This window comes from Macrobrachium nipponense, chromosome 9 (assembly GCF_015104395.2).
Source record: "Macrobrachium nipponense isolate FS-2020 chromosome 9, ASM1510439v2, whole genome shotgun sequence".
NCBI lineage: Eukaryota > Metazoa > Arthropoda > Malacostraca > Decapoda > Palaemonidae > Macrobrachium > Macrobrachium nipponense.
The window spans coordinates 65,918,027-65,935,317 of record NC_061110.1 but is presented as its reverse complement, the minus strand read 5'-3'; the positions used below and the strand labels follow the sequence as shown (position 1 = coordinate 65,935,317).

The following is a 17,291-nucleotide window of genomic DNA, read 5'->3' as shown; positions in this document are numbered from 1 at the left end:
GTTTTTTCTTCTGACTGCCAACCTCATAACTAACTTTCTTAGGCCCCATCACTTATTACAAAGAATGTTCACAAACACGTACAGTGAAACTCACGTAAATAATTCAAACACAACACAGGAGATGCTCGGGAGATGTATACAGAAGTCGACGACCATGAGAATTGAATGAGTGAAGCAGGCTTAGAGCACTCCCAAGCGCTCGGCCATCTACCATTAGCATCTGTAAGTGTGTTCGTATCACATTGCAAAATTTTGCTCGGAGGCTGGCTTGTATCTTGGAATGCTTTTATGTTGGAGCACTCGTATGTCAAGGTATTACTGTAGATCCGCATAAGCAGTCTCTCAGACTGCTCTCTGTTGCTAGGCCATCCAAGGAATTTTCTACTTATGTACTGTTGAGAGCTCACCCATCTGTCACTCTTTTGCTTTAATCTCTGAAAGAAAGAGGTGAATCTCGTCAATAATCTTTTCATCCTTGTTTCTGAGAATTACTACCACTGTCGGTATGACAACTTGATGGTCATGAAAATGCATGGACTGAGCTTCTATGGGGTACTTGATTGTCCAGTTTTCTGAGTAGTCTGATAGAAGCAGTGCTTGTCCGCTTTCAAGATTTCCTAAATTTCTTGATAACATTTATGTTGATGGGAGACAAGTTGAGAGTGTCTGGTGTAATTATCAATTTCCTCCCGAATTTTTTTGTTTAGATAATTATTTTAACCTTTATTCAGCACAAGTTTAGCTTTTTTTTTTTTCTTAGCTTTTTTTCTCCCTGACTTGATACCAAGGCAGGGGCTCTGATTCATGTTCCTCATCTATTGAAAGATAATCATTAAGTTTCTTCATACATTCAGCACACTGAAGTAATACACACTGATTTCAAGTAAAAGCTTAGAATATGCCAATAAAATGTATAAATAATCAGTATGTACTCATTTCAAATAATTATTAATTAATCATTAACTATAATACACAAACAAACAAAAAACAAACCTTCCAATCGATTGTTTACATTCAGCTCTTACCCGTCTTACGAGTATCAAACAAGCGCCAAGCAATCATTTTTCCTAGCACACAGTAAGCCATAAATTGTCATTAGTATCTCTCTTCAACTAATGAAACTACCAAACAGTATAATAACCATTCATTTCTATTCTTTATTCTATCTTTACCTAATGGAAATACCGAGTTACTGACAGCTATAATGAAACATACATATACGTAACGTAATAATAAAAAAGAAGAATTCTAAAAAATACGTATTTGTTGGCAGTCTGATTTATTTTATATTTTATGATATCTAATTCACAATTTTCTTATTAAATGTATTGCAGTTACTCATTTCAAATAATTATTAAGTAACCATTAACTATAATAAACAAACAAAAAAAAAGCTTCCAAACGTCTGTTTACATCCAGCACTTACGAGTATCGAACGATCGACAAGCAATCACTTTACACAGTACAGTGGTCCCCCCGTATTCGCGGGGGATGTGTACCAGACCCCCAGCGAATAGTTAGAATCCGCGAATGTTTGGAACCCCTATAAAAATGCTAAAAACAGCCTATTTTGTTAGTTAAAACTTAAGAAAAACCACTAAAAATTTTCATACTTGGTTTTTTTAATAGTTTTATCACAAAAAGTGCATTTTATGATGAAATTGATAACAAAAACCAGGAATTTGTGGATATTTCTCATAGAAAAATACCGCGAATGCGCGAATTTTCCGCGAATAATGCAGGGAAACGTTCCCGAGAGAAATCCGCGAATGTGTGTCCGCGAATCCGGAGAACGCGAATACGGGGGGTCCACTGTAAGCCATAAATTTTCATTCTCTCTCTTCAACTACTGAAACTACCAAACAGTACAATAACCATTCATTTCTATTCTTTATTCTATCTTTACCTAATGTTTTTTTTATTAAATGTATTGCATGAATAAGTTTTTCAATTTACAGCATCCTTTTACCAATAGAATACTTAAAGCACAAGGGGTAGATGCTGACCAATAGGAGAGCAGGACCTTATGGGGTGACTAGCATCAGGAACCAATGGGAGAGTGGGAGGATGGTGGCGCGGGAGTTTTGAAATTGTTCTCGGTGGTCCGGGTGAATCTCGGGACTTTACAGCAACAACCTTTCGTATCTTGAAAACTTTTTGTATGTAGAGCAGTAAAATTTTTCGCATTGGCTTTCGTATCTCGAGTTTTTCGTAAGTAGAGCCTTTCGTATCTCGAGGTACTACTATTACAATTTAGTATGTCTGAAATGACACGCCCTAAATCCATTTGGAACCAATTTGGAAAATGGCTTACTGGGCCACTATTAATGGTTCCAGGAGAACTCTGATAGTTTTATTTTTACCACTAAACACTTCCAAATCCATTACAAGTTAAGAGTGTAAATCATATATAAACTAATAGATAGTGGAAAAAATTAACTACACTGTTAATGAAAAATTTAATTTTCTGTTGTTTTTTATTGAATTTCTGGATTTATGTTTGTGATACCCCATGAATGATTTTTGTAACCCAAGTCAACATACATAATGTATCAAAATGTGTATGAATCATATTTCATACAGCATTTGCAGTGCCTCAGTGGCGTGGTCGATATGGTCTTGGCCTTCCACCTTGGTGGCAGCAAGTTCATTCTTGGGCAGTCAACTGAGGAATGAGAGATGTGTATTTCTGGTGATAGAAGTTCAAACAAACAAACAAACATACAGCATTTGTATGTCCGGAATACCTCGAATACGTACTACAACAAATTGAAAAAACTTTTGTATTTAACTTCCTTGAACCTTTCACTAAAAGTACCACAAAAAAGGTGAAGATCTGAAACCTGTGCATTTTCTGAAAGCTTGATGTATGTACTTTACCAAATAATAGCTAAGGGAGCATTTCTGTCATGTTCAAATTTCAATGCTTTGCACCCTAGTTTAGAAAGTGGCCCACTAGCATCCATGAGTTGGTTAAAGACCACTAGAAAAAGATATTTTGATCTGTCTTTTACTCAAGAAAAGTTAAAATGCTTTTCTTATCTTTTGTATGCTTTATTGTTGTTAAAAAATATACATGAGAAATGTTGTAACTTCATATCTAGTATGTTTTCAAATTATAATAGTTACCTAAGCCTACACTTTTAGCTTTGTCATTTTAGCTCAGGATTCTTTTGGCCCAGTGATTGCAGTTCCATAATAAACAAATATTAGTACTGGAAATGACTGCATGGAAACCCAGATTTTATTCATGCAGGCACAAGTAAATTTAAATAATCATAGTATAGTTAGCTTGTTGGGTAAGCAGGAAATTAGCATGAATTGAGTCACCTCTCCTCTTCAATACCTGCTTGTCTTTTGTAAATGTTGTGGTTTATTTTGTCATGCAGGTGCGTCTCCTGAAAAGATATATTTTTACAGTACTAGAGGACTTTATTTCTGGTGACTAGAAATTCTTTTCTCAATATAATATGGTTTTGATCCCACATTAAGCTGTAGGTCCTGTTGCTAAGTAACTAATTGGTTCCTAGCCACGTAAATAAAAATCTAATCCTTTGGGCCAGCCCTAGGAGAGCTGTTGAAATCAGCTCAGTGGTCTAGTTAAATTAAGATGTATGTACGTACTTAAATCTCCATTATTTAAATAATAATAATAATTTTTTTTTTTTAAGCAGATTGCTTCAGTATAAAAGAATGAGTGTCTTCACATCCCAGCTGAATCCCATCACTGGGAAGATGGAATGGGAACTTCAGCCAGAAAATTATGATTTTCAGCAGGAAGTTGCAAGGTCTGCATATGCTGACATGCTCCACGATCAAGAAAGAGTTAGTATAAGTATATTGCCATATGTTATACTGTAAGTCTTTTCCATTTAAAGTTAGTTTGATTTTTGTGAACTTTTATTTCAAGAAAATGTGAATCCATACTGGTGTTAACAAAAAACCCAATTGTTCATACGCGAACAAACCTTCGGTCTTAACAACAGGATCATTTTTAGCACCCAGCTGGATCCAGTTAAAAAGCAGATGAAAGCAAGGAATCTTGTGATATGTGGCAACGGATGCATAGCTCGGGTGAGGAGTGGTCAAGGACCACGCCGCTACGCCATTCTTTCTTTGACTGCCTGAGCGAGAGTCATGTTAACCTCTCTTGGCCTTTTCCAGTTTCATTGTCTTTAGTGTGTGTGCTTGTTTGGCTAATAGTATGGCTTCTTCAGCTCCTCGGCGTCAACGTGTGTGCCCCGGAGTTCCAGGCTTTCCTTGTTCATGTTTTTTTACTTCGGCAGCGACTGACCCTCACCTCACGTGCAGTAGGTGTTGTTCTAATTTTTGTACTATAATGAATCCTTGCATGGAATGCCGGGCAAGAGAACATCAGAGGGTTTCGACCCTTCCTACTTGGGAGGGTTTTTCGCCTCTTCCCGATGCTTCGTCTCGTGCAGTAGTCAACCCCCATAGTAGCGTTGTTCCTGTGTCTCCTTCCTTTTCATCTATTGATTTGTTGCTGGAATTATCGGGAGGCCACCAGGCTGATGTTTGTAGTGTAGCCCCTTCTTCCTCGGGAGTTAATTTGATTCCCGAGAAGGGTGAGGCTTTTTCATCAATCTCTTTTCTTCCAGAGTCGGAGGCATCCAAAATGGCGGCGATTTGGAAGACACTCGGACTAGGGGGTCCCCCGCCCTTGGAGGGGTTGCTAGCGTATTATGTGGAGGCTCGCACCCCCCCTCCCCAGACTGGCGAGGCCATCCCCCCTCCTGGCCACGTCTTCGTAGGTAGCTGAGGTCAGCCATCTTGTATTGCTCTGCCAGTGACTGCTGCCACTTCTTCGAGTCTGGAGAGACACCGTGGTGTCAACCCCATTGATGACATCACGGGATCCGTCTTTGTGTATTCCTCCGCCAGTGGCGTCTGATTCCCCCTCGCACCGAGGGGAAGCCGTGATGTCACCACCACTTGTGACGTCACTCCCATTGATGACGTCTTCCATTCGTCTCCTCTGATCTGCCTCTCTCAGCCATAACGTCATCCCTGCCGCCCAGTTCGCTACATCTCCCTTCCTTGTCATAGGAGCCTTTTCTGGCCCATCAGTCTGAGGTTATATGCCAGGCAGTGCTTCAGAGGTTGGATTCTGTTTTGGATATCACGTTGGCTGCCTTATCAGTTGGGAGGACTGGTAGGAAACGTGTTGCTTCGTCCCCACCGCCTGAGAAGAGTTCGCTTAAGAACCAGTGCTGTCTACCTCTCCCTCTTCCACCTCTACGCCCCGTCAGCGTATCAAGCGTTGGAAGGCTAAGGACTTTGCCCTTTCTTCGCCTATGAGGGAGGAACAAAGCGGACGTGCTGGTGTTTCGTGCAATGTTAGTGTTCCTTCCCTTGTGCAATCTGCAGAGTATGCTTCATCCTCTGCTTCGAATCAAAGGGGTGTTACACCCCCCACCCACCCCCCCATCTGTGGGCATCGCCAGTGTGTTGCAACCTCCCCCGTCCATACACATCGCGAGCATGTTGCAACCTCCCCTGTCTGTGCACATGATGTAAGTGCTCCTTCTTCTCCAAGGCCTATTCGTTGCCGTAAGGATCTCAAGGCACCTGTCAAGAGATCGAAAGTAGTGAGCGCAGAGTTGGTGCACCAGGAGTGTTTGCCTGCCTCTCTCACTTGTGCTTCCAAGAGCTCGACTCTAGGGGATTCTCCTTCGATCTCGAGTGTTAGGGATTCCCCCCATCTCACGTTCGTATGTCCACCATGCCTGTGACCATTCATGGACATGTTAATGAGTCATATGTTGGGGTAAGTGATGTTCCTAGTGTTATAGTGGGTTCGTCTTTGAAGCCGACGCATGGACCCAGCCCAGACAGGTTAGTTGGGGTTTCGGGCTGTGTGGCTGCTTACCCCTTCTGTTAATTTTAGTGGGGAAGGTGCCTTAGAGGAGCCTGCACATCCTTCTCGTTGTCGGTCTCCGTTGCCGGAGCAGGAGGAGGGAGACATGCAAGAGTTTTTGTCTTCCTTTTTGGAAGTTGTTGATCTCATTCCTGGGTTTAACAATTTGGAAAGTAGGACTCGGGCTCGGTCGTCTTACAGTCCTTCTTGCTTGGAAGCCTTAATGGGAGCTCTCACAAGACATAGGAAGTACTATGCTATGAGCTCTGCTTTTTTGTTGTCGCGCCATCTTAACCCAGACATCATTCGCCTGAAGCCAGGATTGACTTTGGAGCAGGTGAGGTTGGTGGCTCCAGCCTTGTCTCCGCAAGATGCCTCAGCATTGGAATTTACAGTGGCCTCCATGTTGCGGAAGGTTTCTTGGCTGGACTTCTGGTCTGTGGTTATTGCCAGTCTGTTGCAGTGCGGGGCAAGGTATTTTCATATTTGGCTAACCTCAGTGCTAATTTATGGGTTAACCATCTTCTGATTAGAAGAGACACGTCTTTGTCTAGGATGGAGAGATTGCTTGACACTGAGTCCTTGTTGGCATTGAGGAACGGAGATCTGTTGGATTCCCAATACGTATTTGTTTCCTTGGACAGAGCTTGAGAATGCAATAGACTGGCGCCCGGCTGACACCAAAGACAGACTGGTGGACCAGGCCGTGTCTAAGTCGGAGTCTCGTCCTCTGCGACATCTGGCTCCTCCTCCTTCCCCTGTCCAGCAGCAGTCAAGGAGATTGTCGCCTGGTAGGCCGCCAAGGACTTTGAGTTCGGCAGGGCCTTCCCGTTCGACTCAGCCTAAGTCAGAAGATCAATGCCCCTTTTGCTCTCGTTCTTTTAAGCCTAAAGGTGGCCGTTGGTAGATTAGGTGCCTCTCCCTCTCCTGCGTCACGGGTGGAGGGTTGCCTGGCGGGCCATTGGGCCAAGTGGCAGAGTTATGGGGCAAAGAAGTGGGTGTTAGATATCCTTTAGGTGGGATACCTACTGCCATTTGACTTCTCTCCTCCTCTGTTGGACAAGCCGCAGCTCAGGAAGGCATATCCTCCAGATTCTCTGAAGTTCTTGGCTCTTCGGGAGGAAGTGCAGAAAATGCTGGCCAAGGATGCGATAGAGGAAGTGGTGTGTCCGTCCCCGGGGTTTTACAGTCACATCTTTTTGGTGCCCAAGGCGTCGGGAGGATGGAGGCCTGTGATCGACTTATCCACCTTGAATCACTTCATCAGGAAGACACGTTTCAAGATGGAGACCCCGCGCTTGGTGTTGGCAGCCGTGAGGGAAGGCGACTTCATGCTGTCAATAGACTTAAGGGATGCATACTTCCAAATCCCTGTTCATCCAACGTCCAGGAAGTTCCTTCGCTTCTTTCTTGGGGACAAGGTCTTCGAGTTCAAAGTCTTGTGCTTTGGGCTGACGATAGCCCCTTAAGTGTTCACAAGGGTCTTCACTCTCGTGTCAAGTTGGGCCGATGCTCGGGATCCGTTTGGTGAGGTACCTCGATGATTGGTTAGTCTTGGCAGTTTCCAGGATTCTCTACCTGGGTATGGTCACTGATAAGACAGTGGCACAAGTTTTCCCATCAGATCAGAGATTGGAGAAGGCGGGTGGTGGCGCGCAACTTCTGTCAGAATCACATCAGTCAGCTCATCAGTGGCAGGTTCTTCTGGGAATGTTGTCTTTCCTGGAAAAGCTGGTCCCTCATGGGCGTATTCATCATCAGTCTCTGCAATGGAGACTGGGAGAGTTCTGGTCTCTGGCAGGGGACTCTCCCCTGTTAATGGTTCCTCTGTCTCTGGAAGTGAGAGAAGACCTTTGTTGGTGGTTGGACGCCCAGAATCTGTTGAAGGATGTCCCTCTGCGTTCTCTTCTACCGGACTTCCTTATGTTCTCGGACGCCTCCCTCGCAGGTTGGGGGCTCATTTAGGCGGCCTCATCACTTCAGGCGTTTGGAGTTTGGGGGACAAGCAGCAACATTCTTGGAGTTGAAGGCAGCCTTCCTGGGTCTGAAGGAGTTTCGGGGGAAGGTAGAAGGTCATTTGGTCATTCTCATGTTGGACAACACCACGGTGGTAGCCTATGCGAACAAACAGGGAGGCCTGGTTTCACGCCAACTTCACGCCTTGACCGTCGAGGTTCACCAGTGGGCGGTCAGCAGTTCAGTAGAGCTCTCAGCCGGGTATATCCCAGGCAAACGGAACGTGGTTGTAGACAAACTCAGTCGCTGGGATCAGATCCTAGGCACAGAGTGGTCCCTTCATCAAGTGGGGCCCCCTCGATATGGGACCACCTTGACGTGGTGAGGGGGCTCTTGAACCCCAGGAATTAGTTCCTGGGTTTGAGTCCAAGAGTCTCATATTTTTTTGTATATTTTCATTTGGAGTAATATTGTGGAATTTTCCACCTTCAGTAAAATTTATTGGACCTGACGAATGGGAAAAGATATCATAGCTGGGATTGGGTTTATAATCTGAAGCTAAATAGTGGGAGCTGTGGTAGGATCATCAACTACCCAATAATGTTCGGAACCTGAGAGATATCAGATTGATAACTCAAGGCGGAACTATTCTTCAGGGCTGGACCCACGGATTCCAGGGGGGTCTAGTCCTGGGGATAGGACTCTCGGCATTCTTTCCGGTTTGCCCATAAACAGGTTAGGGTGGGGATGATTGTATTCTTGTAATATTCTCAGTCCTAGCAAGCGGGTTTGGCTTACACTTGCGCCACTCTAACCATGTTGTGCCATCCCCAGTGGGGTAGGGTAGGGACGCGGACATTTGGGAGTCGGCTCTCACTTGTGCCATTGGTGGAAGAATAAACTTTATGAAAGGCTGATGATATTTTTTAATATTTTCAGGTTTAATTTTTCTCTTTTTTTTTAAAATAATGCTTTTATGACCTAGTAACCACAAGGATTCTAGTACCCCTGGTCCTTTTGATGATGATTTGGCACTGATGACAACCCGTGACATGAACTTGACCGTGGATATGGAATGCTCCAGTGGTGGTACTACTTCTCAGGGTAGTCATCACAAATTGAAAAGAAACATTGTGGGAACACAGTGGATAGTTTGAGGGTGTTGCATGTAAGCACATTCCCTTGGAATGTGACTATGAGACGCTCTCTGCTTCGTTTGGTAGTTATGGCAAAATAGAAGAATTGAGGATGAACTACGATGAAAGTGAGAAAAAATGGGAGGCATGGCTGACTTTTGAAAAACATGAAGCTGCACTCAAAGCCAGCAGCAGTATCAATAACATAACAATTTGTAAAAAGATTGTCAAGGGAGCACTGACTGACAGGGCCCCTAAAAATATGGATATTTACAGACCATCACAATGGGTACAAGTGGCTCAGCCAAATTTGAATGACGACAACACTTTTGAAAGAACACCAAAACCTCCAATGTGGTTGGTAGTAACTGCTAGGGAGGAAAATTATAATTACTACAAATTTGGCAGATACATTCCAAAAAAAGGTTGGCTGTATTGACATGGGGAACATCTCAAGGTTTGGCAAAGGCAGTGTCCTAATTCATGCTAAATCAAAGACACAGTCATATATGCTGACAATTTGAAGAATTTCGAGAAAGATGATATGATAAAAGAAATTAGACCACACATGAATTTTAGTTATGGTAAAGGAGTGGTATTTGATAGAGACCTTTGTGAACTGACAGAAAGAGAAATATTAGAAATCAGTCCAACTTCTGTATGGAAGATAAAAAAAGGTTCCAAAGGCAAATATGGTTATTTTAACATTTGAGGACTCTGATGTACCATCTTACATCAATTTTGGAAACGAAAGGGTCAAAGTCAAACCATTTTTATCCAAACCTCTGCAGTGCTACAACTGTTTTCAATATGGCCATCCATCCAGATTCTGTAAAAACGATAAAGTTTGTATAATTGCTCGGCTCCTGAACATGGTCCTTGTTCGAAACATCCAAAATGTATTAACTGTGAAGAGAATCATACCCCATTCAATAAAAAGTGCAGCCAATATAAACATGAAGAGGCAGCTATATGTAAAGCTAATGCTGAACATATAAGTATTAGTTACGCCAGGAAGTTAATTGGTCAGACAAAGACCTATGCTATGGCTCTAAATTCTGTAGCCCCCATGAAACTAAAGCACCTCTACCTGCAGTAAAACCTAGAACTATTGAAACCCAGTCATCTGATCTAGATGACAGGCCGGCTAGGGTTGAAGCACCCCTATCCAAGAAAGATGTGCCTGCTGTTATAGACTCCTCTCCAGATGATGAAATCCTCCCTGTGTCTATTCCATCTCTTCAGCAAGAAACCCATGATGTAATGGAACAAGAAAAAACTAGAAGGCCAAAGAGAGAGAGAACTCCTTCATCCTCTCCTCCACCTGCTCAAAAGGTGGAGATATCCAAACCCCATAAAAAATATAACAAAAATGAAGATGCTCCTGCCCCTGAAACAACCAAGGAATCAAGTTCCTTGGATAAAAAGAAAATAGTAGTGGAAGTCCACTCTCCTCCATATCAAAAAACTAATAAAAAACATAATCATAAGCCACATATCTCAAGACTATCTAAAGAAACTCTTATAAAGTCCCATAAGGAAAATAAACAAAAAACTAGTATAGATCAATATAGAATTTCCCTTGGTAGATCCTAGCACTAAAATTCAATCGACATTTTACAATGGAACTGTAAAGGACTAAGGACTCGTTCAGAAATATTAAAGGTATTACTGAGTGAGCATAACCCAGGGGTTGTATGTCTTCAAGAAACTAAATTGGGGGATTCAGTATACAATCCAGGTGTAAATTGTGAAATCTACAAAATGAACCCCACTGATGGGGATCGCGCCATGGAGGTGTTGCAATAATTATTACTAAAGCATTGCAACATTTTATGGTTCCCCTGAACACCCAGCTTCAAGCAATTGCTATCCGGGCTACTTTTGACCGTGAAATCACAATCTGCTCTCTTTACCTTCCCCCAAGATGTAGGTTCACTCTTGGGGACATTCAAGGATTAATCAATCAACTACCTCCTCCTTTTTTACTACTTGGTGATTTTAATTCTCATAATCCACTTTGGGGTGGAGATTTTTTAGACACAGAGTGGGTAGGATCATTGATGACATTGTTAATAATAAATGATCTTACACTTTTTAATGATGGTACTATGACATACCATAATCTCTACACAGGTGGTTCATCTGCTATAGACTTAAGTATTTGCTCTTCTTCTCTCTATCTTGATTTTAATTGGTCTGTAGATGAGTATCTACATGACAGTGATCACTTTCCCATTCATCTTAAGTTTGTGAGAAATGCCCCCTCGATTTGTCCTATCAAATGGAAGGAAAAGGAAGCAGATTGGGTAAAATTTCAAGAAGGCATTAACCTATCCCAGGAATTTGAATCCTTCAAATGCCATATAAAGGCTTATGAGTACTTTGCCTCCGAAATATTAAATAGTGCTGAAAATTCAATACCTAAAACCAAAGGGAAACCACACAGACCTGCTGTCCCTTGGTGGGATAAAACCTGTGGTAATTTGAGGAAAATTACCAGGAAATGTTACAGGCGTTATAAATTCAGTCAGTCTGCAACAGCAAAATCTATTTACCAACGAGCTATGGCAAAACAACGAAAATATTTTAAAAAAGTAAAAAGAGAATCCTGGCTTTTTTATATAAATGGCATAAATTCCAAGACCCCAACCAGATGATCTGGAAAAAGATTAGAAAGCTAAGTGGCAAGTATGTTCCAACACCAACACCCTGTTTGAAAATCAATGGAGACCTTGTCACCAAGCCTAATGAAGTTGCTGAAAAACTGGGTGAGCATTTCTCCAAAGTATCGAGTTCCAGGAACTATTCAACTCTGTTCCAGAATATTAGGAATTCAGCCATTTCCCTTAATTTAAATTCTGGAAATGGTGAATCTTATAATTCCAAATTAACTTTGAGGGAATTAAGGGATGCCCTGTCATCATCTGTATCAGCATCCCCTGGGAATGATAACATTCTTTACAGCATGCTGAAAAATCTCCCAGAATCGGCTAAATCTTATCTTCTTAAAATTTTTAACAAAATATGGGAAACTGGTACTCTCCCCCCTTCTTGGAAGATTGCAATCATTGTTCCCATAAAGAAACCATTGAAAGATCCTCATCTTCCTACAAGCTATCGGCCAATATCTCTTACAAGTTGTGTATGCAAATTGTTTGAGAAAATGGTGAATTCTAGATTGATGTGGCATCTAGAAAAAAATGGTTTGTTATCATCTGTCCAATTTGGATTCAGGAGAAATCGTTCCACTGTGGACCCACTAATAAGATTATCAACCCAAATTCAGCAAGGTTTCTCAAAACGCTGTCAGACTATAGGAGTCTTCTTCGACCTTGAAAAAGCTTATGACACTACTTGGCGTTTTGGTATAATTAAGCAGCTTCATGACATGGGAATACGAGGTAATATGTTAAATTTCATCAGGTCATTTCTAAGTGAAAGACTCATTAAAGTAAGAATTGGAAACACCTTGTCTAATGCTTTTGAGCTAGAGGAGGGTGTCCCACAAGGCAGTGTGTTGAGTGTCACTTTATTTGCTGTGGCTATAAATAGCATTGTTGAATGTGTGTCTCCTCCAGTAAAGACATCTTTGTTTGTAGATGACCTTGCTATTTATGTCACTAGTTATGATGCTGTTGCAGCTTGTAATTTTCTGCAAAAGTCAGTTAATGCAATCAGCAATTGGGCTGATGACAATGGCTTTCGATTCTCCTAGTAAAACTGTGGCAGTTCGTTTACTAGGTGTACCCGAAAGGAAACCATCCCAAATATTAGGTTGAAAGACACACTAATACCATATGAGGAGGAGGTGAAGTTTTTAGGAATGATTTTTGATAAGAAACTAACATGGGTAGTCATATTGACTCTTTGAAAATTAAGGTGAAGAAGTCCCTTAACATTTTAAAAGTAGTTTCAGGTTTTAATTGGGGTGCTGATAAGAGGTCACTTTTACGGTTATATGACTTTATGTAAATCAAAGCTTGAGTATGGTTGCCAAGTCTACTCTTCAGCAAGTGCAAGCAAGCTTAAGGAGTTGGATGTAGTTCATCATGCTGGTCTGAGAATATGTTCTGGAGCATTCAAAACATCTCCAGTTGAAAGCTTATATACCGACACAGAAGAGCTCCCTCTAGACTTACGTCGAGAGGAACTGGGACTGCGGTATATGTTCAAACTAAGAGGTTCCCCAGAAAACCCGGCAGCATCTATCCTTAACCAAAACGATTCACAGCAGTTTGCAAATGCTAGAGCATCCAAGCCTTTTCATGTGAGAATTAATGCTGCAGCTGACAGTGTGCCTATTAAAGACCAAAAAATTAAGGCAATACATTGCTCTAAGCTGCCTCCTTGGTTGACCCCAGAACCATCGGTCTGTAAAAAAACTGTTGTTAAAAAATCTGTTAATGTCCAAGAAGTGAAGGCTTGTTTTCTTGATCATGACCGAAAGCCTTCGGGTTCTGTTAAACTTTTCACTGATGGATCAAAGACATCAAGTGGTGTTGGTTGTGCTGTTGTTCATAGTAATAACTCGTATGTGGGCAGACTTTCAAATAATGCATCCATTTTTACAGCTGAATTGACTGCATTAGCCAAATCTCTGGAGATTGCTTCTACTCTACAGGGTAATAATTTCACCATTTACTCAGATTCTTATAGTGCACTCATGGCCATTCAGCAGTATAACCCTAAACATCCAATTGTTCAACGTATTCAAGAATGGTTATATAGGCTTGCCTCCAAATTCAAATCTGTCCAGTTTTGCTGGGTTCCTTCCCATGTGGGTATTGCTGGTAATGAACTTGCTGACCATGAAGCAAGAGATGTCATTAATAAAGAAGGCATTCTCTTCCACCATATTCCTTCCACTGACATGAAATGGACTATTCGTTCATATGTTAAAAATAAATGGCAAGCACGTTGGTCATCTCCCTATCTGACCAACAATAAAAAGTACAAGAAGATCCGACAAAGTATTGAACATTGGCCCTCTGGTTTCCAACAAAATCGTAGGGTAGAAACTGTATTATGTCGTCTAAGAATTGGCCATACTCGATTGACCCACCGATTCCTGTTGGAGGGGGTACCTGCACCAGTCTGTATGCAGTGTGACTCTCCTCTTACTGTGGAACACATTATATGCCATTGCCATAAGTATTCTGCGGCACGACAGAGACATGGTTAGTGGGCAGGGATATAGTAGAACTGCTTGGTCCGGATGTAGCTGTTAATAGAATTGTTGGATTCCTTAGAGACATTAATCTTTTTAATGAAATTTAATATTGACCGCCCAGTACGTTGCAAAGTGTAGTGTATACACTAAAGTTGTTTATATAAGCATACTTATATGAATATGAGTATGTGTATGGTACATGTATATATAAGTTTTTTACTCTTGTTTGCATTCACGAAATGCGAAGTTATAATTTTTATTGACGGATATCCGTTTTTTATCATAATTTTAAAATCGCCTGTATTTATTTAGTTTATAAAATCATCAACAAATATTCATGTCAAACCAGTTTCATTAAAGCGCTGAATAATCCCTATGGATTCCAGTGCTTGGCTTCAAGCCTAAACTTCATATTCCATTCCATTCCATTCATCAAGTGGTTGCAAACAAGCTTTTCCAGATTTTGGGGGAGGCCCATGCTGGACCTTTTTGCAACTCGCTTCAAGAAGCTGGAGATGTTCTGTTCAGTGGTTCCAGATCCTTTAGCATTTGCAGAGGATGCATTCCAACATCCCTGGGACAACCTGGAGGAGTATGCCTTCCCTCTGTTTTGTTTGATCTGTCAGGTTCTGAACAGGCTAAGGAGTTCACAGGGTCTCAGGATGACTTTGGTAGCCCCTCTGTGATCTCAGGCAGAATGGTTCCCAGATCTGCTGTCGTTGTTGTCAGAGGTTCCAAGGGAGATTCCCCCTTGGCGACATCTCCTGTGTCAGCCCCATGCGGAAAGGTTCCACCAGTCAGTAGAATCCCGGTCTCTTCACGGTTAGAGGCTATCAAGTATCTCCTCCGAGCGAGAGGCTTTTCTCAGAGAACAGCTGGGCATATGTCCAGCAGTCTTAGAAAGTCGACATCCAGGTTTACCAAGGCAAATGGGCGATCTACTGTGATTGGTGTCGCAAACAGGTTTTTTCTCCACTTGCAACCTCTATTCAGCAAATAGCACTCTTTAACCTTCCTCAGAGACAAGAAACGTTTGTCTGTTTCTGCCATTAGAGGCTACAGAGCGGCCCTGAGTTTGATGTTACGCCCTAAGGGTATTGACATCTCTTCTTGGGAACTTTCCCTGCTGGTTAAGGGGTTTGAGCGGTCGAGTTCTAGAGAGCTCAAGCCTCCAACGTGGGATGTTTCCTTGTTAGAATTATAGTGGCTATTTTTCTTGTTAGAATCGTAGAAGCAATCCTGCTCCTTCCTCTAGCAAGGAGAGTAAGGAGATTGGTGATAAGGCAAACCCTTTTTGGATCTTTGCCTAAATGCCTCTGGCTCTTAGTATTGTTTCCAGCCTTTTTCGTATGAGTTATGATTCCTCACTCATTTGAAAAGGCCTCTGATAAAATTGTCAGAGGCAGGGCACTCCTCTCCCTTTCAATCAGGAGTAGCAGCCCAGATGTGCCGAACTTCAGTCAGTTAAAGAGACTCATACAGGTTCCTCCCTCCAATAAGTGAGTTTTCCTATTGTAAAGGATTAAGGGTTTGTATATTGTGTAGGAACAAATTGCAATTTTTAAAAGAAATGTATTTTTCCTAACTATATAAACCTGAGGTCCTTTACACTAATGCCTACCTCATGCCACCCCTCAATCAGAATCCTGGGCCAAAAGACAAAGTGAAATGTTTACATCCAGGCAGGCAGGTCTCCTTGCCTACCGGACAGTAGTTACTGCCTAACCACCTTGTTCAAGATTTCAACGACCATGTTTCAGCTTTGCCATAAGCAATTCCTATAGTAAAAGACCTCAGGTTTGTATAGTTAGGAAAAATACAATTTACTTCTTAAAATTGTAATCTCGGGTCTATCTCTTGGCTCAGCAGATAGGCTTTTGTTAGTGGTAGAGGAACAGTTTTCTAAAGTTGAAAAGATGGTTCTTTTCTGTTGCCAACTTTATTACCAAATACAGTCACCTCTCAATTAACATGTGTTTAATTAATGCGTTTTCGGTTTAATATGAGCTAGAAAATATTTTAAAATGTTTAAAAAACATGAAAATCTCGATTTAACGCGAATTGGCGCCTGAGCGTTTTTTCAAATCACCCGCACATCAGCATCATCTACCAGAAGCAGGAGGACTCACTGAGCAGTTGTGATTCTAACGTAACAAGAAGAGCAACTGTAGCAAGAAAGGTGATGTTAGATTTAAATTGCTTCACCATGATGCTAGAGAACAGGAAGAAGAAGGCAACACAAACCAAACTGGAGCAATTTTTCAAGAAAAACCCAAGACCACAGGAAGTAAAAAAACAAGAAAAAGAATCAGAAGACAAGTGAGCAAGGAAGAAGACAAGCGAGGGGGTGAGGAGGAACAGCCAAGGTATAGGGTGGCATGCGCTGCAGACAACGGCCGTCAACATAAACAAAGACATAGCACTGTGCACTATAAGTATTTATTAATAAAGCAGAAGACTTTGTGTACTGTATATATTAATAAAGCGAAAAACTTTATTTATTAGTAAACAAAAGATTTTGTTCTGTTTTTCTTTATGTCTGATCTGCATAATATTACATATATTAATAATGCAGTACAGAATTCCCCTAATCCAGGAATGTAACCCCCCTTATTACTATTATTTCATATGGAAAAAGTATGTATAAATAACGTGCTTTTAATTAACGTGAGCTCTCCAGGAACATAACACTCGTGTTAATTGAGAGGTGACTTTGGTCCTTCCTCTTGCTGTCAGCAATTACTTGAATTTGGGTGGTCCACTCACTTTCATTTCATACGTGCATAGTAAGGCATTAATAATGAGTGTGTATGGTTTGCTGAATTAAAATTGAAGTAGAAATTTATATAGTATGGTGAATAATACTTAAATAAATATTGTGCTGCTGTTTCTTTTCCAGCCTTTTATATGCTGTGTCTTAAGTCTTTTCACATTTCTTCCAACAGAATGATAAATATTATGAAGGACTGAGGCGTTCAATAGCGGATTTACGGAGACGAGGACAGGAAGTTCATGTTTTAGATATAGGAACTGGAACTGGTCTTTTGTCTATGATGGCTGTTTCTTGTGGAGCAGACACTGTGACTGCTTGTGAAGTAATACATACTTGTATTTTATATATAGATATATACATATATGTGTGTTGATT

The 17,291-nt window shown here is 41.4% G+C and overlaps 1 protein-coding gene across 7 annotated transcripts in view; it reads left to right on the top strand.

Annotated features, from left to right (window-relative positions):
• Positions 1-17,291, top strand: part of LOC135218426 (protein arginine N-methyltransferase 7-like) — a 261,517-nt gene that overhangs the window by 12,654 nt on the left and 231,572 nt on the right. For 4 of the 7 annotated variants that reach the window (XM_064254737.1, XM_064254736.1, XM_064254734.1 and 1 more), the window contains exons 2-3: positions 3,675-3,825; positions 17,089-17,238. In XM_064254737.1, coding sequence (XP_064110807.1) covers positions 3,694-3,825; positions 17,089-17,238 — 282 coding nt within the window. In that variant the 5' untranslated portion in view covers positions 3,675-3,693. Of the gene's footprint in view, positions 1-118; positions 223-3,671; positions 3,826-17,088; positions 17,239-17,291 lie in introns of those variants that run through there. The other 3 variants (XM_064254739.1, XM_064254740.1, XM_064254738.1) reach the window with 3 other exon arrangements.